This window comes from Phyllostomus hastatus, unplaced genomic scaffold, assembly GCF_019186645.2.
Source record: "Phyllostomus hastatus isolate PE091 unplaced genomic scaffold, TTU_PhHast_1.1 phas_scaffold_182, whole genome shotgun sequence".
Classification (NCBI taxonomy): Eukaryota; Metazoa; Chordata; class Mammalia; order Chiroptera; family Phyllostomidae; genus Phyllostomus; species Phyllostomus hastatus.
This window is the reverse complement of record NW_025334013.1, coordinates 5,774,755-5,800,397: the sequence shown is the minus strand read 5'-3', so window position 1 is coordinate 5,800,397 and position 25,643 is coordinate 5,774,755. Positions and strand designations below refer to the sequence as shown.

The 25,643-nt window shown below is 52.9% G+C and overlaps 3 protein-coding genes across 3 annotated transcripts in view; 1 reads left to right on the top strand and 2 right to left on the bottom strand.

The window, feature by feature from the left end:
- The window catches only part of PEX14 (peroxisomal biogenesis factor 14), a 129,799-nt gene extending 122,671 nt beyond the window's left edge, over window positions 1-7,128 (bottom strand). Inside the window, exon 1 of the mRNA XM_045860050.1 lies at window positions 7,078-7,128. Within this exon, the coding sequence (XP_045716006.1) occupies window positions 7,078-7,113 (36 nt within the window). The 5' untranslated portion in view covers window positions 7,114-7,128. The remainder of the gene's footprint in view (window positions 1-7,077) is intronic.
- Window positions 7,129-8,580: 1,452 nt separating this feature from the next.
- Window positions 8,581-17,894, top strand: DFFA (DNA fragmentation factor subunit alpha). The gene is made up of 6 exons (XM_045859854.1): window positions 8,581-8,790; window positions 10,513-10,674; window positions 11,931-12,073; window positions 15,477-15,666; window positions 15,853-16,004; window positions 16,726-17,894. Exons 1-6 carry the CDS (start codon window positions 8,655-8,657, stop codon window positions 16,936-16,938), a joined length of 996 nt encoding a protein of 331 aa, XP_045715810.1. The 5' UTR covers window positions 8,581-8,654; the 3' UTR covers window positions 16,939-17,894.
- A 5,772-nt stretch (window positions 17,895-23,666) lies between these two features.
- Window positions 23,667-25,112, bottom strand: LOC123832208 (cortistatin-like). The gene is made up of 2 exons (XM_045859771.1): window positions 24,882-25,112; window positions 23,667-23,918 (listed from the first exon to the last, which is right to left on the bottom strand). Exons 1-2 carry the CDS (start codon window positions 25,053-25,055, stop codon window positions 23,697-23,699), a joined length of 396 nt encoding a protein of 131 aa, XP_045715727.1. The 5' UTR covers window positions 25,056-25,112; the 3' UTR covers window positions 23,667-23,696.
- Between the last annotated feature and the right edge of the window lie 531 nt (window positions 25,113-25,643).

The window sequence follows — 25,643 nt, the reverse complement described above, 5'->3', positions numbered from 1 at the left end:
CAACTGAAGTTTGTCTCAGATATTGACGTTTCTCTCCTTCTCTTTCTCCTTCCCTTCCCCTCTCTCTAAACATAAATAAATAAAATCTTTAAAAAAACACAAAAATGAAAACAAGCCTTGGCTGGGTAGCTCAGTTGGTTGAGTGTCATCCCATAAACCAAAAGGTCATAGTTCAATTCCTGGTCGGACCACATGTCTGGGTTACGGGTTCAGTCCCGGGGGGGGGGGGGGTGCATGTGAGCGGCAACCAAAGGATGTTTTTCTCCCTCACTTTCTCCCTCCCTTCCCCTCTGTAAAAAAAAAAAAAGAAAAAAAAATTTAAGAAACATTAAAACTTCTGTCGTCACACTTACATACGACTATTTACAGCAGTCGCAAACTAGAAACACTCATGTGAGGAATAATAGTCTACGAGGACTCTGATGACCCCCACTCCTGGGATTCATGCCCCGGTTTTGTCCCTTCGAGTGTGGGCGGTACTCAGAGGTGACAGGATGCATGTAATTACACGTACACGGTTCCAACACCTAAGACGGTGATGTCCAATCTGCTAAGAGACCCTCTCCCTCGCTGGCTGCGAGGCAGCAAGTGGCCGTATTGAGAAGACCCACGTGGCAGCAAACTGAGGCCCCCAGTCTGCGGGCCGTAAGGAGCTGACGCTGCCCACAGCACGGGGGCGGAAACAGATTCTCCCCCCCCCACCTCCCCGCCCCCGGCCAGGCTCAGCTCACTGTCCCATCGGCTCACCGCCCCATCGGACACCCTGGCTGCTGCCGGGAGACTCCGTCAGCTACCCTGCATCCTGACCCTGACCCACAGGAACCGAGACAATAAATGCAGGTTGTTTTCAGCTGCTAAGTTTGTGCTAACACTGTTATGCAGCAATGGATAATTAATATACTCCAAATACCCACCAACTAGTGAATAAATCAACAAATGTTGATCTATCTGTACAATGGAATAGAACTCACTAATAAAACGCAATGAATTACCGGCACACAGCAACATAAATTTCACAAACGTCACTCGGAGCCAAAGGGAGCCACGAAAGAACACATACATCACGAATTCCCTCTTACGGAGTTCTAGGGAAGACATTGCAATCTATAGTGAGAGAAAGCGCGACGGTCCCCATCTCCCAAGGCCAAGGCCAGGAACTTCTTTGGAGGGAGCGTGAGGGAGCATGCAGGAATCCTGGAACTGTTCTGATTCACTGGTGGTGGCGGTTACTCGGGTGCACACAATCCAGTTGTCAGCCGGCATTAAACTGACCACAACGCACCTGCTGTCACTCCACAGTAGAGCGTACGGCCACGAGACCTTTGTGCCTCGATAAGATGTTAAATCTAAGGTATCACAGATATTTGCAAAGCTGCAAAGCAAGCGACTAGTTTAGAAAAAGTGATCTTCACAGTGGAGGAATCTGACGGATACCACCTTCACCGAGCAATCCCATTATCCTCAACAACGGGACACACTGGGGCACAGGCCCTGAAGTGACTCGCCCAGAAGGGCGAGGCGACACCTACACAGTGCTCTCACAGAGAACGTTCCACCCGGATCTGAACGGGAGTGAACTAGCCAGACAGACCCACATCTCACAGCGCTGCAGAGCAAGCGGTCGGGACTTTCCTGAACGTCGACGTCGTGAGAAGCAGGCAGCCCTGGCCGGGCAGCCTGGTTGGTCGGAGCGCCATCCTGGCGTGCGGAGGTTGCGGGTTTGATCCCTGGTCAGGGCGCAGGCGAGAACCAACCAATGGACGCATCGATAAGTGGAACAGCACATCGATGTTTCTCTCTCTCTCTCTCTCCCCCCTCCCCCTCTCTTCTCCCCTCTCTAAAAATCAACAGATCAATCAATCACTAAAAAACAAAAAGAGGCAGGCGAGCTCACCAGAAATGCACACATAAGTTGACAAAATGGCACGTCAAGTGTTTTCACAGCAGCACTGATTATAATAGCCCCAAAGGGTGACACGGGTACACACGTCCACCTAGGGCGGCACGGTCAAGGACAAACGAGTGGCCAAGTGCGTTCCCATGGTGTCACGATGGCGGCAGCAACGATGAACCGCTGCTGCTCACACCACGGACAATCGCATGAACATGAGGGTGAGTGAGAGAAGCCACACACACCTTAGGATTCCATTTATATAAAGCTCAAAAACAGGCCAAATTAGTCTTCAGATTTTCGGTCAATATGGGGCAAGCCTGGGGGCGGGACAGTGATCGGAAGCACCCTGGGGCGACTTCTGCGGTCCCAGTAATGTGTGACTTACTGATCTGGGTACTGATGTGTCTTCTGGGTACTGATGTGTTTTCGGGGTATGTGTTAAACTTCAGTGAAAGTTCTTTTTAACTTTAAAGTCTAGTGAATGATTCTACACAAAAGCAATAAATCAATACAATCTGTTTCTTGACTGGATCTTTTTTTTTAAACTGGGAAAATTTGAATATGGACTGTATCAATATTTCATCAATACTAAACTTATTATTATTATTATTATTATTTATGCTCATCTGAGGACATGCTTATTCATTTTTTTAAGATTTTATTTATTTATTTTTTTAGACAGAGAAGGGAGAGAGGGAAACACCAATGTGCGGTTGCCTCTTGCGCGCCCCCTACTGGGGGCCTGGCCCGCAACCCAGGCATGTGCCCTGACTGGGAATCAAACCGGTGACACTTTGGTTCACAGGCCGGCACTCAATCCACTAAGCCACACCAGCCAGAGTATCCTTATTAATATTTTTTTTTAAGAGAAGAGAAGGGAGGGAGAGAGAGGGAGAGAAACATCAATGTGAGAGAGAAACATTGATTGGCCTCTCCCATGTGCCCCAAGTGAGGACCAAACCCACAACCTCAGATTTGCCCTGACTGGGGATCAAACCCATGATCTTTCATTTTGTGGAAAGACGCCCAACCAACTGAGCCACACTGGCCAGAGCAACACTAAATTTCTTAGGCAATGATGACATTGTGGTTATGCAAGAGACTAACCTTACTCTTACAAACAAACAAGGTGAATGAAGTATTACAGGATGAAATATTGTGTTGTCTGAAACTTACTATTAAATTCTTTAAGAAAGACATAAGGAGACTGAGATAAAACAAATTCAGCAAAATGTAAACAGTGTATCTTGGTGAAGCTTTTATGGGAGTTTTACAGGGATTTTCTGTATGATTCTTTCAACTTTTCTGTAAGTTGGAAAATGTTCAAAATAAAAAGTTGAGAGGAAAAGCTCGTTTGCACTGCTGTCATTCACGAGTTCTTAGCCTTCCAGCCCTGGGCGGGCAGCTCACATGACTGGAGCATCATCCCAGTACGGCAAGGTTGCAGGTTCAATCCCCAGTCCGGGCACATACCCAATGAATGCCAAATGGGTGAACGTCTCAATGTTTTCTTTTTTTTCTCTCTCCCTTCCTCTCTCTAAAAATCAATATTTTTTTTAATTTTTGAAAGAGTTCTTGGCCTTCCAAAACGTCATTGAAAGACATGAAGAAGAAAACTAACTCTTCCTGAGCACTTAGTATGCACGACACACTCTTCACATCTGAGACTTCAGCGGACCCTCGGAGCTACCCTCCAGGACAACCACCAGTGCTCCCGTTTTACAGAGGAGAACGCTGGTGCTCAGGGAGCCGCAGGGACAAGCCCAGTAGTCAGTCTAGAGAGTGCCGGGGTTCAAACTGAAGTCTGTCAGGCTCCAGGCCCCGCTATTCCGCTCCGTGCGTGGTCCCCGGGCACTTGCCCTTCCTCTGCCTCCGTGTTTTCTCAGTCCCAAATTTACTCCGTCCAGCGAGCCTCAACAGATGTGAAACCTACGTTCTGTAATACTGCTCAGTGTGCCGCAAGCATCAGACAATCGGATTATCCATGCCTCTGCTCTCCACCGGAGACAAACCACCTGGTGGGAGAGCATGCACGAGGGCCAACGTTTCCTCTTCCTGCGGGTGGCAGCAGGCGCAGCCCACCCGCAGGTGGGACTCGGACTGGAGATCAGCCGGTCCCGTGGGGAAGAGAGAACCAGGACACAGAGCAGCAGGGGCAAGTCCCGCCCACTACCCTGAAGACAGAGCAGAAGGACTCACCACCATGAAAACGCAGCTCCGCCCCTGAAATCTGACAGTCGCGAAGGACAGCTACGATGAACACCAGCATTCAGGGTGTTCCTTCGCATTTCAAGAAAATTACTTGAGGAGAAATAAAAGAACTTCAGTGGACCACATGAGAAATCATACCCCAAAAGACATTGTAATAGGGCTTGAGGGGAGGTTGAGATACCCTTGTGAATGAAAACACAGAATTTATTGGATGGAATAATAATAGGGAGAAGACACTATGGCGGGCACTGCTGTAAGATAAGTTAACTCGTTTCATCCTCAAGGGCAACCCCATGAGATAGGCACTAGTTTCATTGCTGTTTTACAGGGAGCGGACCTAAGGCCAGAGGAGTTGAGTAAGTTACCCTGGACCACTCAGCTGGTAACAGAGGGGCTAGGGGTCCACGCCAGTGCAGGTGACTTCAGAGCCTATACTCTTAACCACTGCTCTGCTTCGCCTGTTAAAGGGAGAAAGAGTTGGCTATTCACCCTTAACCTTTCAAAACGAGAGACTGGTGCCACGTGGCCAGCCAATGAACTCTGAGAGACAGGTCACTGGCTCGGCCCCACAGGGGGACGCGGCTCCACTCACATACAAACCAGGTTTGGGGGGTTCTCCAAACAATCCTTCCAGTTCCACTCCACTCTGACCGGAGAAATGGGGAACCAGGTGGATCAGGACTTAAATATGAAACAGCAAGGAACTGGTAAAAGGAGTTGTTGGCTCACGGAAAAAGTGGGCTTTTAGCCCTGGCCGGCGGCTCGGCCAGTGAGAGCAGTTGTCCCTACACCAAAAGGTTGCAGGTTTGATTCCCAGTCGGGGCACATATCTAGGTTGCGAGTTCCAGCTGCAGTCCGCCGGGGTGTGTACAGGAGGCGACCCACCGACGTTTCCTTTCCTCCCTCTCTTTCCGTCGCCCTTGCTCTCTCTTTAAAAAATCAATAAAAACATATCCTCAGATGAGGACTGAAAAGTGTGTCTTTGCAGGTTAATTGTTAGAAAGTGAATCCCTGGGTGGCATAGCTCAGTGGATTGAGCACGGGCTAGGAACCAAAGTGTCCCAGGTTCGATTCCCAGCCAGGGTACATTCCTGGGTTGCAGGCCAGAACCCCCAGCAACCGCACATTGATGTCTGTCTGTCTGTCTGTCTGTCTCTCTCTCCCTCCCTCCCTTCCCTCTCTAAAAATAAATAAATAAAATCTTTAAAAAAAAAAAGAAAGTGAGAGAATTTGGCATGAAGAGTTCGAGCTTCTCTCCTGGCTGCCGGCGTATTCTGATGCAATCCCACCGCTCCCAGCCTGGGAAAGGAGGGCAAAGGAGAGGCAGAGCTGAAAACCAAGTAAGGACTGGCCAAGCCCTCTTAAAGGCACTTAGATCTTTTCCACACGTACAGAGAGGACAATTTCCAGAACCAAAGAAACCCGTGGGTACTACCATGGCTCCAGGGGCAAGGTTTACAGTAATGTTCACAGCACTGGCAAAGAGATGTTCTGGAAGAATCAGGGACCGAAGGCAACCTTTAATCCCAGCCCGTGGGCCCTCCCAACACAGGACAGTTCAGAGAAGCCCAGACGCTGAGGAGCCTCAGCCTCTCAGCAAGCTGCATGGGGCAAGGGAGACAGGAGGGGCTCTTCCCTCGGGACACGCCTCGCACTCCAGAACCCCTGACAGTGAGGCGGCCGGAACCAGCCCTCGTTATTTCCCGTGTTTTACGATCCAGACATCATCCTTCCGAATCGTCCACTCTGCTGACGGACGCTGGTCTGGGAAACACGCAACTCCTCTTGAAGTGCCGACCCTCTAATAAACTCATCAGAAGAGACACATTAGGAACCTCTCAGGGGTGTTCTTCCGCCTGGGAAGGAAGGGAAATGCCCGCGGGCAGCAGAGAAGTCCACAGGTGTTTCAAGGGGGAAGAGAGATGAAGGACGAGGTCCAGGCTGAGACCATTGTCTCCTTCCTCTGGTTCCAACTAAATTTAAACGATGTGTGTGTGGCTGACGAGTGGAGTCGCACACCCCTTGGCTTTAAAGCCAGGCTCAATCAGGCCCACGAGTAAAGGCAGGGTGCAGGCCCTGAGGATCCACTTCTGCAAAATGGTGCTTAATGGCCTGCGCTTCCTAAAGGTTCTAGTGAGCAGTAAACGAGACAGTAAACGTAATTCGTCCTCGACACGACGGCACACACTCCGTACATGGAAGGTGCCGCTTACCCCCATCCCGACCCCTGCCCGCGCAGAGGCCTCCCCACCCACTGCTCCCCGACAGCAGCCTGCAGGCGCGAGCACTGGTCCTCAAGGTCCCCTTCACGGGAGTGAGGTTGGGCAGAACCTGTGGCTGGAGAGCTCCAGCGGAGACCTCGGCCGAGAGAGCCAAACTCTGGGAAGCAAGGACGGATCCTCGGCCGAAAGCTCGGTGGCGTCTGTTGTTTACCGGGAGTCCCCTTCCTACCAACGCACTGAGAGGGGACGACCCTCCAACTTGGAAAAGGAAGCGCGAAGGTGACAAACGACAAAGAGGCTGGCAGCGGGGCCCCGCGGGAGGCTGAGGCAGTGGGGTCGCGGGGGGGAGCCTGATGGAGAGAGGCCCCTCCCTGGAAGAACAGTCCAGAACTACCGAGCCTCTCTCACTCCTCTCCTCAAGCACAAGCCCTCGCAGCGCAAGGCTGGGGGCTTCTCGAGGGTCCCGCCACCGACGCGGCCAAGCTCAAGTGAGAGCCCAGGGTCCGGCTGGCCGATCGTGAGACCTGCGGGCGCCCCGAGCCCGGGCTTGGGAATGTGGTCAAAGAGGGGTCACCGGGGAGGGGCCGGGCGGTGCGGACCTGGAGAGGGGCGGGGCACGGGAGGAGGCAAGAGGTCCGGGCCCCCGCTTTCGGAGGCGCAGGGTCCCCATCCGACTCCCAGTCGCACCCCGAGCGCCCCCTCCAGCCCGGGGTCTCCGCCACCCCGGCAGGGCAGACCCACTCCCCTCACCTGGCTCGGTTGCTCTGCCTGCTCCGAGGACGCCATCTTTCTGAGGCCTGACTAATCTATCGCCGCGGGGCGAGGCTTCTCCCAAGCGCCCCGGCTCACGCCCTCCCGGCCAGACTAAAGTAGCCGGAACCGAGCCTGTCGATGGGGGCGTCGGGGCGGTGGGGAGAACTCCCATGTCCCAGTCACCTCGCGCCGTTTGCATTAGGTCTCTGCTCACCAAAAAGATCCGAGGTCTGTCCTTTTTGTATTGTTAGATGTACATTATTATTATTGAATTAAATCTCTGTCCATCCCCACACGGCCACACTGCAATGGGCAGAGGTAAGGAACTCGCTAAGTATTGATTGATTGATTGATTGAATGAATGAATGAATGAATGAATGAATGAATGAAAGAAAATTAATTAATGGTTCAGTTCAGTACCACTTGTGGAGCGCCTACCATTTTCCAGGCACTTCGGTAGGCGCCAGAAGTGAAAAGATCCAAGACAACCCCTGGCCGCAAGTCCAGGCCAAAGACACATACGCAGCCCGTTGGAGACGAGTCTGGTAACAGTGTGCAGGTCCGTCGGAACACGGAGCGGGGAGCTTCTGGGCGAGGAGAGTGTGAACGTGAACTTTACACGGAAGGGTTGCATACGCTGGAACCCCCAGTCCATGTGGTAGTTGTGTTTTAATCGGTTGTGGAGTACTCAGAAGTGTTGCGGCTACCATTTTCTTACGAGAGCTCGTTTCCTTTCACAAACAAAATACGAGACTGACTCTGGGTGAGTGTGGGCTGACAATTGTTTCTTGTTTACACGAAAGGACCTCTTTTAAGAGAGGAAATACTTTCTTCTTATTATTTTAACCTTAAATATTGGGTTTTCATGAGGGGGAAAACAGACTTTTCTGTAAGTAGCAGTATTAGAACAAGAACAAATATATTGTCAAGCAGCATCTGGACAATCTCAGTGATTTGGTTCACATTTCCACTTTCTTCTCTGATTTCTTTTAGACCATAGTTCTTAGTCTATTTATTTAAGCATTCTGTTATGAGTCCAACCCAGTTTGCACGGCGAAAGCAGGGAACTGAACGGATATGTGAGAGTATCTTATCCTTCTCTGTTACGTTTTTCAGCAAGATTGAAAACTACACTCATCAATTTTTTAAATCGACTTCCTTCCGATCAGCCTGAAAGACGGGACATCTTGCAGATCTTCTCAGGTTAGAAAGGGAAAGCAAATTAACACAGGACCATGAAAGACAGCATTTAGATAGGCTGATAGGAGTTCTCACAATTCAACGGAGTACACGCGTGTGTCCACGAATCCCTACAAACGAAATAAATCCCTACAACTCCTCTTAGGTAGAATTGCGCGACGTAACCAGGTCGGCTTTGCATCCAGAAACTACAGCTCCCAGCATGGCCCAAGGGACGCACCTATTAGAACTACATGTCCCGGCATGCCTTGGTCCCACCCGCGATTTGCTACAGAGAGAACTCCATCTCCCGGCATGGCCCGGGTGGGGTAGGGGAACACCGGCAGCTAGCTTCCCCGACTTCCCAGAGTCAATCAGGTGCCCGGCTGGAGAGGATGGAGGGGTCCTGGGGCGCCCGGGCTGCGGAACCCGGAACGAATCAGACTCTAAAGCCGTGTCTGCTGCGCCGCAACCAAAGCCGGGAACAGCACGGCGTGGCGGCCTCCTGCCTCGAGGATCTGAAGAGCAAGGGTTGGCACGGGACCCGGGCGAGGGCTTGGGGGGCCGGGTCCCGGGCTGAGGGGACCCCGGGGCCGGGTGAGGATTTCGGGCGGGCAAGGCGGGGCGAGGAGAGGCGATTTCGGATTCTTGAAGCTCCTGTAACCTTGGGACAGAAATGACTCAACGTGGGCATAAGCGATTTGAAGTTTTCAAAGCGTTTACAAGGCTTTAACTTAGCTCGTGTGAGTCTCTTCATGGTAGAAAGGTAGACGGGAAGCACTGTGAAAATTAAGACTCGACTCGGGTGCCTTGACTAAAACCACTTAGATTTGGGATCAGTCCCGCGGAGTGTCGGACCGGTGGTACTCTCTAAGGCGGTCCTGGGCTCTCGAAGGTGGTACTGGGGCCTGGAGCTGAGCCCAGGCGGGGTGGGGCGGGTTTCCACCGGCAGCTCCGACAGGGACCTACCTGCGCGGTGCAGAGGGAGCTGCTACCCAGTGGGGGGCCACCGGAGGGATTCTGGTGCTGGGGGTCCAGACCAGAATCGATGTTGTGAGCACCGAGGTGACCAGTTATGCATCCCGGCCCCATATTGTTACTGTGGAGCTGCTTGACCTTGCACTTAATTGTCTCTCTACCCTCAGTTTTCTCGTTTGCAAAGGGGGTGGGTATAGTACTATCTACAGCCCTGCTTCCCAGGATTGTTGGGACTCTCAAAGGAGATGATACATACAGGGAATTTCCAAGTGTCATTAGTCCATAGCAGTACATTGTTTACCTGCAAAGGTCTACCTGCTCAACGAGGGAGTGGTCCCCAGACGTGTGGTCACAGTGCGTGCCGGCGTTCAGTGCTTCCGCTCAGAGTCATCGAGCCCCAGGGCACAGACATCTTTCCGAGACCCAGGAGCAGCCAAAACACTGTAAATGCTTTAGAGTGACCTGGCATTTATTTGCCACATAAGCGGTTACGTATTTTTTCTTGGCATCAGGGTGGTTTTAGTGTCCCTGCAGCGCTCTGCCTGGTGTACTCGGCACAGATGCCCAGATGCCCCAGATGCTGGCGGCGGCAGACGACATTGCCTGAGGGTATTTATAGGCTTCCAGTTACTCCTCTGCGTACTCTGGTCCCATTAGCATCTTAGGCTTTGCCCTGACTAAATAGGGTGGTGCTGACCTACCCCGGACGAGGCCTGTCGCCCCGTGATCAGATGAAAAGCTACTGATACAAGCTTCTGCCTCTTTGTACTTTCCCAGGTTTATAAAGCCTATAAAGGAAGATACTACAAAGAATAAAAAGCATTACCTTTTTTCCCCTATTTTTTTTCTTTTCCTTTTTTTTTTTTGCATTTGACACAAGAACTTAAGATAACCACTGAGTAAATGAGTGAGAGAAAGACTGCTTGTTTACAAGGACTCGAGCCCAACTCTGGGTGTGCATCCCAGTTCACTACTGTGTCATCTTGGGAAAGTGACTTAACTTATCTGAGCCTTGGGTGTGATATTTGTGAAATGGGAATAACAATAGTACCCGCCTTCTAGGATTGTTATGAGATGAACGCCCTGTAGGAAAAGCACTGAGAACAGGACCAGGCATGTGACAGCGTTGTATTAGTGCCACTAAAAGCCGTGACTGTTACTGTAGTCATTACCTGCAGGAATTCTGCTGGGCTCTGGGAGCATACAAATTGAGAAAGGACAGATGTAGTTCCATTACGGATACTTGTCAATTGCCAAATACTTTATTTCTCTCAGCCTATGACATCCTGGCCATCGATAAGTCCCTGGCACCAGTTACCCTGGTCCTGGCAGAGGACGGCACCATCGTGGACGATGACGATTACTTCCTGTGTCTGCCTTCGAATACGAAGTTCGTGGCGTTGGCCGGTAACGAGAAGTGGACGTACAGCAACTCAGGTAAGGAGGGCGGCCGTGGGCAGAGTGGCCTGTGCACCCCGACAGCCATCACGAGTCACTCGGCTGCGCAGACACGGGGCTACTGTTTGTCTGGCTGGCTGAGCACTTACGCGACCCGGGTTTACCGAGCGCCTTCTGTATGCCAGCTATGCGCTGAGTCTTGGGGCGAGGATGAATGAGACGCGGGCCAGTTCTCAAGTGACTCAGAGACTGACAGCGATTAACACGCAGCCTGGCAGAGAGACCAGGAAGAGGGCGGGCTGCCCCCTCCGCACCCTGCCTCTGCCGTTTACTGGCCGTGTGACCTTGGCCATGGCCAGATGGCCTAGCTTCTCAGCACTGTCTTGAGAGAATCATCACAGGACCTGTCTCCCAGGGGTGCTGTGAGGAGACTAGAACACAGTGCCTGTCCGACCAGGGTTTCTCGACAACACTCCCGACATTTTTGGGCCGGGGAACTTCGTTGTGGGCTGTCCTGTGCGCTGCAGGAAGTCTAGGAGCACCTGTGGCCTTTGCCTTCTGTATGTCAGTACTTCTCCTCACCCCAACAGTGACAGCCAGACGTGCCTCCAGACGTCGTCACATGTCCCCTGCTAGGCTGACTCGTTATCAGTTGAGAACCACTGATAGGAAGCATTTGGATCTTACCTGTCACTCAGTAAAGGGCCAAGAAATGTTACCTGTCACCACCGTCCCTGGAGATACAAAGGGAACTAATACTGATGAGCCAGGGTCAGGGCACTAAGGGAGTGTCTCAGGAAAGTCATCAGAATTAACCTCCGGCAGTGGCTCTATCACCCGGTTTGTACACGGGCTCCACGCACGGCCAGGGCTGCGGCTCCTCTGGTCAAGGCTAAGACCAACCCTCAAGCACAGGCGAGCTGCTGAGAATCACGTTTTGTGTACAAAAACAGCACACGCCCGGAGACAAAAACTGACCTAAAGGGAAGTGTGGTAGGAGCCTGGCTATGCGTGACCACCCAGTGGGGCTCAGTAGCTTCTTTCCCTAAAAGGATAAAGAGTAGTTACATACAGACATAAAGGGAAGATGGAAGGAGAAGAAAAATCAAGGTCCTACGTGTGGATTGGCTTTTGCATAAACCCTTGAGAAAAGGTGCTTCCTTCTCAGTTGAGGTTACTCCACGCGGCCCGTCAGAAGGACGTGCGGACATCCTGGAGGGCCGTGGGTGTGCGGGGAGGAGGGGAAACAGCGCTTCCAGTGCATCCGACTGATGGACCTTCCCCCTACTCACCAGACGGCGGTACCGCCTGGATCTCCCAGGAGTCCATGGACCTGGATGAAACAGACAGCGGGGTGGGACTGCGCTGGAAGAACGTGGCCAGGCAGCTGAAGGAAGATCTGTCCAGTATCGTCCTCCTGTCGGAGGAGGACCTCCAAGTAAGCCTCCGCCCCAGCCCACAGCCACTCCTCCGGCCTCTGCCACCCCCAGCGTCCGTTGTCTGAGTCTCCCTGTGCCTTGCCGTGGTATTTTCATTATTTATTGATGTTTAAATATTTCCTAGATGATAACCAAGATTCTTCATTTTCTAATTCCCTCACCTGGAGTAGGAGTTTTTTCAACCCTCAGCTTGAGTCAGAATCACCTGTGGAGCTTTTTAAAAATGCAGATGCCCGGCCCTGGCTGGTGTGGCTCAGTGGATTGGACACTGGCGAGCAAACCAAAAGGTTGCTGGTTCGATTCCCAGTCAGGGCACATGCCTGGGTTGCAGGGCAGGTCCTGGGAGGAGTGGGGGCATCTGAGAGGCGACCCATCCACGTATTTCTTGCACATTGATGCATCTCTCCTTGTCTCTCCTTTCCTCTCTCTCTAGGAAAAAATAAATAAATAAAATCTTTTTTAAAAATGCAGATGCCCAGGCCCCACCTAGACCTGCTTAGGCCCACTCCGGGGTGGAGGACGTCTCACCAGAGAGTGGGAGTGGGAGTAGCTCGGCCAAATTCCAGCTCGGTCGCTATGACTCTGAGCCAGTAACCTATTGTCTCTGCCTGTGTTACCTCTAGAAAAGTTGGGGTAAAATAATGTGTTCATTCAGAAAGGGTCCCTCGAGCCCTGCTCTGTGTCCGGCATGCCTCTGCACACCGGGGGTCCGGTGGTGAACGACGCGGCCCGGTCTCTGCTCCAGCGGAACTCGAATTCTGATGCGAGGGGAGGCAGACGAACCAGGACACGCGTGGCGCAGTGGGGTGCGCCGAGAACGGTGGGGCCGCTTGAGATTGGGGGTCGGGGAAGTCCCGTTTGGACAACAAAGAAAGGAAGTCCCCCTCCGAGGAGGGTGACCTTGAGCTTATTTTGTAAACTTACGTACTGATCGTGAATAAGTAATATGAATGCAGTCCACGTGTTTAAAAATCCAAGAGGTGTAGAAGGATACCCAGGGAGCCAAAAAAGTAAAAATAGCCCAGACGCCCATCAACCGATGAATAAATAAAATGTGCTCTGCCCATCTAATGGAATATTCCGCCGTAAAAAGGAGTGCAGTATCAATGCGCACCGCAGTGCGGGCGAGCTTTGAAAACGTTGCGCCGAGGGGAAGAAGCCGGGCAGGAAAGGCCATGCTTTTCGTTGCTGCCTTGGCAGTGGAGGGGCCGGAGCACACAACCCTGCAGCGACAGAGAACATTCTAGAATGACTGTGCTGCTGGTGGCAGAGCTCTGTGAACGTGCCCGAACCCACCAAACCGGACACTTCACGTGGGGAAGTGTGCCAGGTGGGGTTCCACCTCCGTGAGATCGGGGCGGGGGAGGGGATGCGGAAGGTCTGACCTCTGCCCCCAGCTCCTCCCCAGGCGCCCTTCCTGGAGCCAGCCCATCCCCCGGGTTCCTCCTGTTCCATATGTCCCCCATCCCCCCGCGTCACACACGTGACAGCACGCCCACTCCGTGTTTAAAGTGTCGGAGAGTACCCGGGTCAGTGTACAAAAGACACGCCCGGCCTGCCTGACCTCTGCGCGGTATTCTGGGCGCGCTGTGTTTATCGCGTCTCCCCCTCTAGGGGATGCCGGGCCGGCCTCAGTCTTGCTATTCCAGACGGCGCCGCAGGAGAACTCACACCGGTATCGTTTTGTGCACAGGATAAATAAGTCCAGGCCTAGTTGGTAAACACCGGCAGGATTCCAGGAGGTGACCAGTGAGCCGAGAGCTGCAGGACAAGGTGGAGCCTGCCTGGGAAGGGCTGGGGCCAGAGTGCTGCAGGCCCAGGGAAGGCAGGAGCAAGCTTGGTTTGTGTTTGGTTGTTTGGTTTGTTTTTTTCCTTTTTAAGAAATGGAAAGGGGTGGTGAGATTCCCCCCAGCCCAACAGACTTGAGTACTGCGGTATACCCTCAGAGTAAGGGGCACCATGGGCCTTACAGAATAGGGACGTCGGGCCGTGAGTGAGCACTCGCCCTGACGCTGGGCTCCGCAGGGACGTTAGGGGCGCGTAAAGGGGACTGAGGGAGGCTTGGCCCAGTGGACGGAGAAAAGGCGCCACCATAGGGGGACTGCAGGCAGCCAGAGCAGGTGGGAGGGGAGGGAAGACCCTGGGGAGGAGCACACTCTGTGACGCAGGGGCCAGTATCGCCCCATTTTACAGATGACAGAAGTCGGTCAAGAGACGTTAGTGACTTCAGAGTTTCAACAATCAGATCTTTTTTATGAAGACTATTTTTAATTCAGTATGTGCCAAAGAATGAACCGCCTTCAAAATGATTCGTAGAGCAGATTCAGGATATAGTGAGTGAGTTCTCTTATTTCAGAATGAACGTGTTCTTTAACAGCTTGGTGTCGTTTAGTCCTGACCGCTGTGGCTCAGATGCTCCGTCGTCATCCCGCAAAGCGAAGGGTCGCCAGTTCCATGGGGCACATACAAGAGGCAACCGATCATTTCTCTCTTTCTATCCTTCCCTTCTCTTCTCTGTAAATAAATAAATATCTTTTAAAAAAACAAATCTTAGTATAGTTTATATTTTAAAAATAATCTTTTTAGCCCTGGCTGGTATGGCTCATGGATTGAGAGCCAGCCTGCGAATCGAGGGGTTGCTGGTTCAATTCCCAGTCGGGGCACATGCCTGGGCTGCAGGCCAGGTCCCCAGTGTGGGGCGCATTCGAGAGGCAGCCACACATTGATGTTTCTCTCTTCCTCCCTCTCTCTCTAGAAATAAATAAAGTCTTTAAAAAAAAACAACAACAAAAACTTCCACCAATAGAGTCTTTTAAAGCTAGGAACCTGTGTAATAAAAATGTTCAAGGTTAAAATTATTAGAAAAATTTTTGCTTGAAACCACCTTATATCAATTCATTTTATAAATAATCATACACTTCTTTTATGTTCCTTACAACTAGGTTTTTTTTTTAGGTTTTATTTATTTTCAGAGAGGGGAAGGGAGGGGGAAAGGGAGGGAGAGACACGTCAATGTGTGGTTGCCTCTCGCACACCCCCACTGGGGACCCAACCCACAACCCAGGCATGTGCCCCGACTGGGAATTGAACCAGCAGGCCTTTGGTTCACAGGCCGGCACTCCATCCACTGAGCCACACCAGCCCGGGCACAACTGGGTTTTTTAATATCAGGATTTCGTTTAGTTTTTAATGAGGCACTAGGGCATCATTTTCCAAGTTTTTTCCACCAGAGGAAAACTGAAAAAATTGCATGCCCCCCTCTCTCTCTCGATTCTTAGGCAGCCATATTAAGTAACTTAGGAAAACAGATTCTTGTGCCTCAGAACCTGGTGAATTTGAGAGAGCGGGCGCCGTGCTCAGAAAGCGCTTTCCGGTGTCTGAGAGTCCGTGTGTGCCTGGCAGGTGCTCATCGACGTGCCCAGCTCAGACCTGGCTCGGGAGCTTGGCCACAGCCGCGTCGCCGTCCAGGGGCTGCAGAACACGCTCCAGCAGGTGCTCGACCAGAGGGAGGAAGCCCGCCAGTCCAAGCAGCTCTTGGAACTGTACCTCCAGGCTCTGGAGAAGGAGGGCAGCATCTTGTCAAAGCAGCAAGGTAGGGGGCTGCTCGTCGGCTGGGGGCTGCCACCGAGAACTCGGTGAGGGGCACGCGCGGTAACGTGGCCGGCAACAGTGAGGACACAGTTGCCTGGCGTCTAGAAATGCCCGGTTTCTGTCTCGGCCTCCTGACTGCTCTGGCTGGTTGGGTGTGGCTGACCTCCCTGTCGCGTCTGCTTTGCAGAGCCCGAAGCTGGCTTCGGTGACCAGAGGGACGCCGTTGACGCGGGTGTGAGCACAGCCGGCTCCTCGGAAACGGCCCTCTCCAGCCAGATCCTCGCTGCCCTGAAGGAGAAGCCTGCCCCGGAGCTGAGCTTGTCCAGTCAGGATCTGGAGGTGGGCGAGAGCCAGGGGCCCTGAGGCGCAGGGTGTGGCTTCCCCGGAGGGTAGGAGAGCCCCGCAGAGGCTCCCACGGAACTTTCTCACCGCCGCAGACCCCGAACCTTAGCTGCCCGTTTGCCTATTATTATTTGCCAAAGCGTCCGCAAACATCTCATGCAACCTAAACCAGAATGGCTGAAACAAAGTGGAGGCGCCCCCGCAGATCACCACACCTGACTTTCTGTGACTTTCTGACCGGAGCGGGCGATGCGATGCCCGGCCGGGACAGGGAGGAGCAGCAGGGCTCCAGCCCGCGGCTGAGGGACAGGCGCAGGCGGTCGGGGCAGGCGCCTGGAGGGGCTCGCCCGCGCTGGCTCTCACACCGAGGGCTGGAGGCTTGGCAGGGAGAAGCCACCGCAGCAGGTGCTCCCCCTCCTGCCCGGCCCCTGGCCCTGTCCCAGCGGAGCTAGCGGGGAAGGAAACTGTGTGTGTGGACTCCACTTGGCTGCGTTTCCTATAAGTGAAGGTCATGCAGTTGCCCCGAGCGCACTCCTTCCCAAAGAGGCTTTCCTGGTGTTGGGTGGTACGGCCCACGACAGTTTAACGTGCAGGAGACCTGATGTTTCGGCGGGGACATAACAGTGTCGCCTGACCTCACGGCTCCCAAGAAACCGTGGGAGCAGCAGGCGCGGCGGGCAGAGGCCGTGGTTCTCAGTGGTTCTCATTCTTGCCGCAGTTGGTCACCAAGGAAGACCCCAGAGCACTGGCTGCTGCTTTGAACTGGGACACAGAGAAGACGGAAACCGTCCAACAGGCCTGTCACCAGGAGCTGAGCCTGCGCCTCCAGCAGGTGCAGAGTTTGCAGTCTCTCAGGAGCGTTTCAGCCGGGAGGAGCTCGCTGCCCGAGAAACCGCAGGCCCCCAAACGGGCCAGAGTAGACCCCTCATAGGCGGAGCTGCAGATATGCCAAAGAAACCCCCGTGACCTTGGTTTTCGTCATCAGCAAACCCCTCCCGCCGTGTCAGCCACCTGTGCGGCTGCTCCACCCCCTGCCTTCGAGCGCGTTCTCCTGGAACCGGCTGGAAGATGGGCTCCACGCCGCCAAAAAGCTGCTCCAGATCTCAGCGTCCACCCTTCTGCCCCTTGTGAACGAGGCAGCGGCGCCGGCAGGACCCCCCTCCTCTAGCCACCACACGTCGTCACGTTCTCTGTTCTAAAGCGACTGTGAACGGCAGCGGAAAGGAGCTCCCGTGTTGCGGACTCACCACTGTGTTCTAAAGATAGAAATGCAGAATTCGGGCTCATCGTGGCCGAGCCGGTGACATCATGGTGTTGATTACGGCCACACGCTTGCTTCTCAAGGTCATGGACTTTTTCATTTGTCTGTCTGAAGGCGCACACTCGGTTGGCAGACCCTAGGGACATACGGAGAGTCTCGCCATCTCTAATGCTCATTCAGCACTATGAAATTAGATCTGAAACTCTTTCAGCTTTCTGATGTGTGTTTTATCAGCAGGGGGCATAAGAGGTCATCAAATCAATTTCCACGCGACACCACTCCAGGTCTCTGGGTACAAAGCAGGGACTTCGGGCTCATATGCCTCCTGTTTCTGGTGCAAACGTCTCATTCAGGCTTTGTGACCTGCCACCCAGTCTCCTTGCAGGGAAGAGATCCTGGGTTATCAGGGACTTTTTTTTTTTTTTTTTAAGCATGCTTAGAGGAAAAGAGAATGCTATTAAGAGATACATTGGCTGGTTATTCCTTAATTATCCTTGAGTGAGAGCCAGGGCTGATGACTTACCCACACCCGTGCTTTGGAAGGCACTGACATAACACCCCGGACGTGGCGTTTCAGAAGAAATGAAAGGAAAATGATTTCCAATAAAGTGGCATGCGTCTCCTCAGTGCGTCTCTGTGTGTGACTGTGCCGACGGCGCGAGGAGCTGCGAGAGGCGTGGACGGGGACACGGAACTGCCGTGAGTGACAGGCGGCGGGCATGGGTGTGCGGTGACCGTCCACTCAGACCCACGGGTGGCACTACCCTTTGTAATGAGGTTTCCCCACCACCGACGTGCTGAACAAAATAGCTTTTTTTTTTAATGCAATTCTTTTTTTAAGGTTTTTTAAAAATATTTTATTTTTAGAGAGGGAAGGGAGGGAGAGAGAGAGAGAGAGAGAAACATGTACAGTTGCTGGGGGCCATGGCCTGCAACCCAGGCATGTGCCCTGACTGGGAATCGAACCTGTGACACTTTGGTTCGCAGCCCGCGCTCAATCCACTGAGCTATGCCAGCCAGGGCTAGCTTCTTTTTTTTTTTTTTTTTAACAAGGTAGCTGCATTCTTGAAAAATCCAGGGAACATTAAAACTGGAAAAAATACTTCCTATGTCACACAGAAGTCAGTTTCAGGCTGGGCTAACTTGGAACAGGTTTTTATCCATGTGGATGCCCACCGTGACCTTCAGAAGCCACACCCTGACCAGCAGGACTCGGGTGGGCATTGTCCTGAAAAGGGAAAGGTCGCTGAGGATGTCCGGTTAGGGCACGTGCCCGGGCTGTGGGCCTGGCTGCTGGAAGGGGCACACAAGGAGAGGCCACTGATCGATGTCTCTCCCACATCCACGTTCCTTGCCCTCTCTCTCTCCTTCCCTCCCCCTCTCTCTAATAATAAATAAGATCTGGAAAAGTCGGGTGGGACATGGGACAATTCTTCACTGTGAGGAATCGTCGTATAAATCACTGGAAGACACGCATCCTCCCTCCGTCCCCCACTCACTCGCCCTGTGCCAGCAGCGACCCACCTCCGGGTGCGGAGACAGCTGAAAGCTTCCTCTCACATTTTCAAGGTGCCCCCCGGGCAGTAACGCCAGCGGAGGATTTCCACAGTGGTGTGCTGTCCGCCCCGCGCTGGCTCCAGTCACACGGGGGCCCCCCAAACGGGGTGAGCCGGCAGGGCGTGCGCAGCCTCTCGCCTCCCACTTCATACCCGAGTGAGGCAGTACTCAGCACGGCTCTGACCCCAGCGCTCCTTCCATCTGTGTTTTCACTTAGGTCCACACACTTCATTTCTGCACCCCGAACACTGGTTTTGTTACAGCAATGTAATGTTGGAGCCCACTCCCACCGGAAGAGGCCTCATGTGTCTACAACATAATTGCCCAAAGAATTCTTCTTTTCTTAAAGGTTTTACTTATTTTTAGAGAGAGAAGAAGGGAAGGAGAAAGAGGGAGAGAAACATCAATGTGTGGTTGCCTCTCCTGCGCCCCCCACTGGGGACCTGGCCCGCAACCCAGGCGTGTGATGGGACTGGGAATCGAACCAGCAACCCTTTGGTACGTAAGCCGGCACTCAGTCCACTGAGCCACACCAGCCAGGACCCAAAAGATATCTAATTATAGTCAGCGTACTGGTGGGGTACGAGAAGTGGCCGCATGAACACTGTACAGTCAGCACAACAGTAAAGGAAGCTACAGAACCGTGTTTCTACTCACCAGTTCCAGCAGCGTCTCCAGCTTCGCTCTACTGAATTAAACATCTTTTCTTGAATTATGTTTGTCAAACACGCAGCGGAGCTTCGGGGGACTGGCCTGGCCTGGCCTGGCAGTTGGTATTCTGTACTTGAAACGAAGTCACCAAGCATCTCAGCTGCACAGATGGGGTCACGGGAAAAGTACTATAGCTTTGCAGTAAGGTGGAGTCTAGCCTTTCGAGACCTTCGTTTCCAAAAATGTACAGTTAGCGTGAGGCCCCAAGATGGAAAGGGTTAAGTGACATGTGAGAAGGTGCACTGTGCCTAGCCTGGTAGACTACGGAGTGGTCCGCGTTCACTTCCCCAGGGATAGGGGACAGGGGCAGGAGCAGAGACAGGGACTGGAGGTGCCTGCCTGCCTGTGGGTGTCCAGGGCAAAGACCCTCGTCTGCAAGCTCCAGCCCCAAGGTGTGGTGAGAGGCAGTGCAAACGCACAGCGTCGCCCCGGTGACCCTCGCGCCCCTCCACCCTGTACTCCCGGTCCTTCTGACACAGGCAAGTGGCGGCACAGCAATCTGTCTAAAAACAAGAGCGCATTACGGCAGGAGCAGGAATGGCAAAGGAAGCAGCTGGGACTAATGAACTTGACATCAGCCGTGTCCCATTCTTTCACTGCAAGTCAAGTGTCAGTCCCCATTAGGCAACTGGCTTTGACAGGAGCTGTGCTAATTACTACTTACCAACCTTTAATTTCTGGGTAAAAGCAAAAGGAAAAAAACTAATGGATTTTTCATTTTCCAGAGAGGAAGGAATAAAATAATTGTCTGAAAAAAAAAATACCCTGTATTAATACAGGAATTAGTAAGGTGCCTTTGCTAACCAGAGTGGCATTTAGCTATTTAATTTTCTACTTATCCTTTTTTTTTCTTTTTTTTTTTTGCTTTCAGGGTTTTTCAACATTTTATTTGTAGGGTTTTGCCTTAAATTATTTTGGTTGTGCCTTTTATTGCTTGAGGTTTTTAAGGACCTTAAAATGATCTAGTCTGAACATGTTTAGCCTGAACACGCTGCTGCCGACCAGGGGGGTCCCCCCATCCTCGTTGAAGGCCTCCAGCGAGGGGACCAGACTCGCCCCCCAGGAGGTGCATTCACCTTTCAGACTGCGGGACCCCCGCGCTGGGCGTTCGCCTGAATTAGATCAGGGACCACTCGCACAGTTACAGGGAAGTAAACCAGCGGGTCAATGCAGACACTGGAATTTCTTCACTTACACTCCAGCACCATGTTACAAGAACTAGAACCCAGCAGCTCAAGCTTTAGCCGGTCTGTAACGATTTTAACAAGGCAAACACATGTGCTTCTGACCACGTCACTACTTAATCATAAAGGAAAGGGTAAACGAGGGTTCCTACGAGGGCCATGAGAAAAGAAATAGCGGGTTGCTCAGCTGCCCTTCGCCCCTTCCTCTCTAACCCGGAGACAGCAAGGTTCCTCGGTTTCACCACCTGAATGACATTTCCTCTCCTCATTTGTTCCCAACGGAGTCCGTATGGCCACCGAAGCCGCGGCTACTCCCGAGACGTGCGTTATCCCTTCCGCAGGCGCTGTTACCCGGTCAAGCTGATTAAGCAGGTGTCGCCCCTGAGCTCCCTGGCCTGCGTTTCCGAAAGCCGGGGCCGGCTTGCTGTCGGCCCTGAAACACAAGTGGTAGGAAGGGATTTCGGCCACAGGCTGACGTCACAATTCTTCGTCAGCAGCGAAGGATCTATTCCGGTGATAAATGCTGGAAGTAAGTGAGAGAGAATGAATCAGAAGTTATCCGGGTGCTGACGTCCCAGATCGACACCTGTGACCGGACTGAACTACAGGTAGGTAGACTAAGAACAGTCTACCAAAAACCTGATGGTTGGAAATTACCCTAATTACCCACTTTACGCTAATTTATTTATCACGAGCATATGAATCGGGTCTCACACGCAGTTGACGCCAGCTCACATGTTACAAATTCCCCTGCACCAAGGCAGGCTGAGACGTCGTGATGGATCGTCTGGCAGTGTCATTAGTTTAGCCTCATTATCCTTCCAATATTACTGAGTTCAAAGTGAAAGTCCCAGTCTGAAGGACTGGGTGTGTATGACCTCAGCCGAAACTGAAAAACAATGGCCATGCTTTTCTTCTGGAAAAGTCCTGGAAGACGAAGTTCTGCAGGTCAGCTGGTCTTGCAGGCAGACAGCCCGCCCCCGTGCCCTGACCCAGCTCCTGGTCTCCGGAAGCTGCCGTGTTTGGAAAGGCAGATACTGTGGAGGCTCTTTGATCACATTACACTTTTTTTTTAAAGAGAGGGAAGGGAGGGAGAAACAGAGAGAGAAACATCAATGTGCGGTTGCTGGGGGCCGTGGCCTGCACCCCAGGCATGTGCCCTGACTGGGAATCGAACCTGCAATGCTTTAGTTCACAGCCCGCGCTCAATCCACTGAGCTACGCCAGCCAGGGCACATTACACCTTTACTCAGCTAGTGATTAGCAAGACGAGCTCAGCTCTGCGGAAACAGGACGGAACGGTCAGCGGTCAGACTCCGTGAGTCTGTCCCCCTGGCGTCAGAGAGGGTGACACAGTGTCCCCCCCGCCAGCCTTTGCCTGATTCCAGGAAAGAATCTAAGCTTTGAAGTCAGCATCTGAAAACATCACCTTGGAAGTTGCTTCGGAATCTATGGTTCACGAGTGTTAATCACGTACAAACAAGCAAGTACTTCGGTGCCACGGGGGAGAATTCAAAGTTTGATTAGGGTTTCGAAACGGAGCAACTTGCTTGCTCCTAACCTCCTGTGGGCAGACGGAAACCCTGGCCCACGTGGGGCCCGGCGGCTGCTCTGCAGGAACCTGTAACCGTCACTCACTGTCACCTCTGGGGGAATCCCCAGGGACTGTGGAGACACAACAATCACACACGTAATGCATCTCCATCTGTGTGCACCCGTCTCCGGACACGGTCCGGATGCCGTGACTCCGTGGGTCCCGGGACTGAAATCTGAGGCAAGTGGGCCCCAGGCCACGCAGCAGCGCGGCTCAGCCTTTGGTTTGAAAGAGACCTGCAGCGTTCATCCACGAAAAGGATTCTAACAAATTACTGATACACTAATTAAAAGTAGTTTGTGCGTAACAGCTGGTTCAAATGTAGCTTTTATAAACATGTTAGTGTGATGCCTGTTTAATAGGATGACATTTGTTGTTAAATTAAAGTCTTTGCTAAATCATGAAGAATATACCATTTTGCCCTGGCTGGTGTACCTCAGTGGACTGAGCGTGGGCTGCGAACCAAAGAGTCACCAGTTCAATTCCCAGTCAGAGCATGTGCCTGGGTTGTGGGCCAGGTCTCCAGTGCAGGGTGCATGAGAGGCAACCACACATTGATGTTTCTCTCCCTCTCCTTCTCCCTCCCTCCCCCCCTAAAAATAAATAACAGTTTTTTTAATATGCCGTTTTGCTCTTTGAGCAGTGTTAAAAATTTGCTTTTAAAATGAGGGAAATATTTTCAATTAGTTATATCAACATAAACCGAAATAAGATGTTATTCCGAACTTTTAAATATGTGGCCTTTAGCTATTCTGAGTCCAAGAAAGGGAGACGAGGACCGACCCCTGCCAAGCACACGGCGGAGGTGGAGGGAGGGCCCCCGGCTGCCCTGGGTGCAGCACAGCAAAACCCACAACGGTCTTTCAGAAACATTCACTCTGGGTTCCAGATTACTCCAGACATTCAGCACTGGGCGTTGCCGGAGCTTAAATTAAAAACACTTCTTGCCCTGGCTGGCGTAGCTCAGTGGATTGAGCATGGGCTGCGAACCAAAGCATCGCAGGTTCGATTCCCAGTCAGGGCACATGTCTGGGTTGCAGGCCACGGCCCCCAGCAACCGCACATTGATGTTTCTCTCTCTCTCTCTCTCTCTCTCTCTCCCTCCCTTCCCTCTCTAAAAATAACTAAGTAAAATCTTAAAAAAAAAAAAAAAACACACTTCTTGAATCACACAGAAACGAGAGGACTCTCTCTCTCTCTCTTTCTCCCTCCCTTCCCTCTCTAAAAATAACTAAGTAAAATCTTTAAAAAAAAAAAACACACTTCTTGAATCACACAGAAACGAGAGGACAACTGCATAAAGAAGAAAGATCACGGCTGTTTAACACGTTTTATTCGGGCCCATCGTCACCCTTCCTCGCACGAGTGACGCGGGCGGGGCCTCACTTGCAGGAGGAGAAGGTCTTCCAGAAGAAATTCCTGCAGGGCACTTTGTCGGGGCGCGTGGACTGCTGGGGGGGCGGGCCGTCCCGCCGCTTGGAGGGCCCCCTGGCCTCCCCGCCCACGGAGGGGGCCGCCCCGGCCTGGGAGGTCCGCTCGTGCCGCCACTGAGCAAGGAAAGTCCACAGGCTGTTTTTCTTCATTTCTGCCGCTTCCTGCCGATGCTTTTGAAAAGAAGGAGAGGACAAAGACAAATCAACCGTCTGGCTCAGTCGGCATTAAAAGATAAATAATTCCTTCCTTCCTTCAAAAAAAAAAAAAAAAAAGGCTCCGGAAGAATACATCACGTACCTGCTGAAAGGGTGAGAGAGTTAAGAGAACACTTGAACGGCACTGCTCTAACCCGAGAAGAGGGGAAGCTGAGACTTGCACTCAGAAAAGGAAAAGGCTGCTCAGCTGGCACATGTCTGCACAGACGCCCCTCATTCAAAGCCGGCTGGAGCCCTGCCGTCCGCCCCCATCCCCCCAGGAGGGGCTGGCGGCCACCCAGAAGCCCCGAGGCGGGCCAGGCTGGCCAGGGCGCGGCTCTCCCTCCTGGCTCTCACCCCTGGCTGTCCGCCAACGGCTCAAGACAGACCAGACCGGGACGCGATGCCCTGCTCTTCCGAACTCCTGAGGGAGCGTCTGGGAGTAATCTGATGATGCATGGCTTGCCTGAAACTCATCTGGTAATTTCAGAGAAAAATCCGTGTTTAATGGTCAACTTTATGTACTGTTCTTGGAACTTTTTCAAGATGGGAAGGAGAGGAGAATCAATCACGTCAGTGAAGTCAGGAGCGAGCGCTCACCGTGAGAAACGCAATGGTGTCAATCCATCCGAGCCGGCGGGAACAGGCGCCGAGTACGTAAATTAAGATTCTGGACGTGTGTGTGTGAGTGTGTGTGAGTGTGTGTGAGTGTGTGTGTGTGTGTGTGTGTGTGTGAGTCCGCGCATGGCTAGCCCTGCAGTGAGCTCCGCCATCGCTCTGGAACAGACCGGTACGACCACTCAAGGTGCACAGAGGAGCAGACTGGGGCGGGGGGGGCACTGCAGGGGGCGCTGGGGAGTCCACAGGCACGGCCAGCAAGCCAGGCAGCAAGACGGCCAGAAAGGGGGCTAGCGCGCGGCCAGGATGGGGACTACTCACCCCGCTGTGGCTGTCGTGGCCTGCGAGGCTGCCCTCCACCAGGGGGAGGGCAGCGGTGGCCCCTGAGAGCAGCGGCGGCGGCGGCGGCAGCAGCGGCAGCAGCAGCAGCAGCAGGCAGAGGGGCGGCATTCTGTGGGCTGGCGGGTACTCCTCTCCAACTCTGCGGCGGCTCATCCTCCTTGACGGCCCCGAAATCAGGGTTTTGTGGATGTGGGTCCTTTCTCTGGAGACTGCGGGGGGGGGGGGGGTATTTTTAGCTCAACCTGCAGCTGGTTTTTTGTATACATACCTGTGGAAGGCTGCACTCCCCTTTGCCCCACACTCCAGTGGTGACGCATATGCCGCAGCAATCAGTGCCCACAAAGGCGCTTCTGGATGGGACTTAAGCCTTCATTAAAGCCACAGGTCTCTCTGCCTCTGCAATTCACGGGCACTTGCTTCCGAAGAAGCTCCACTCCCTCGCAATCATGCCTGTAGCAGGCAGGAAGCCGTGAGAACAAACCAGAGTGATTTAACGTGGTTTAAATTTAGCCTTGGGTAAGGAGCTCACCCTCTGAAACTCTGCCCATAGGAGGGCGTGACTGAATCTGCCGTGGGCAGGAGAAAGGGGGTCGCAACGAGGGCTCAGGCAGCCGCTTAGAGCATCCCCCGGTTTCACCAGGTCGCAGGCAAGGTCGACCCCGGTGACCGCTCCCCAGCCCAGCAGGCCAGACACTGTCCTCCGGCCCTGGCCTTCTCACATTGAGCCGTGAACCCTAATCG

Bases quoted from the DNA above. Each gene is read 5' to 3' on its own strand.
- DFFA (XM_045859854.1), top strand. From the start codon at position 8,655: ATGGAGGGGTCCTGGGGCGCCCGGGCTGCGGAACCCGGAACGAATCAG. The intron at 8,791-10,512 runs GTTGGCACGGGA...TATTTCTCTCAG, and splicing joins CGAGGATCTGAAGAGCAAGG to CCTATGACATCCTGGCCATC. The intron at 16,005-16,725 runs GTGGGCGAGAGC...TTCTTGCCGCAG, and splicing joins TGTCCAGTCAGGATCTGGAG to TTGGTCACCAAGGAAGACCC.
- LOC123832208 (XM_045859771.1), bottom strand. From the start codon at position 25,055: ATGAGCCGCCGCAGAGTTGGAGAGGAGTACCCGCCAGCCCACAGAATG. The intron at 23,919-24,881 runs GTGAGTAGTCCC...TCTTTTCAAAAG, and splicing joins GCCACGACAGCCACAGCGGG to CATCGGCAGGAAGCGGCAGA.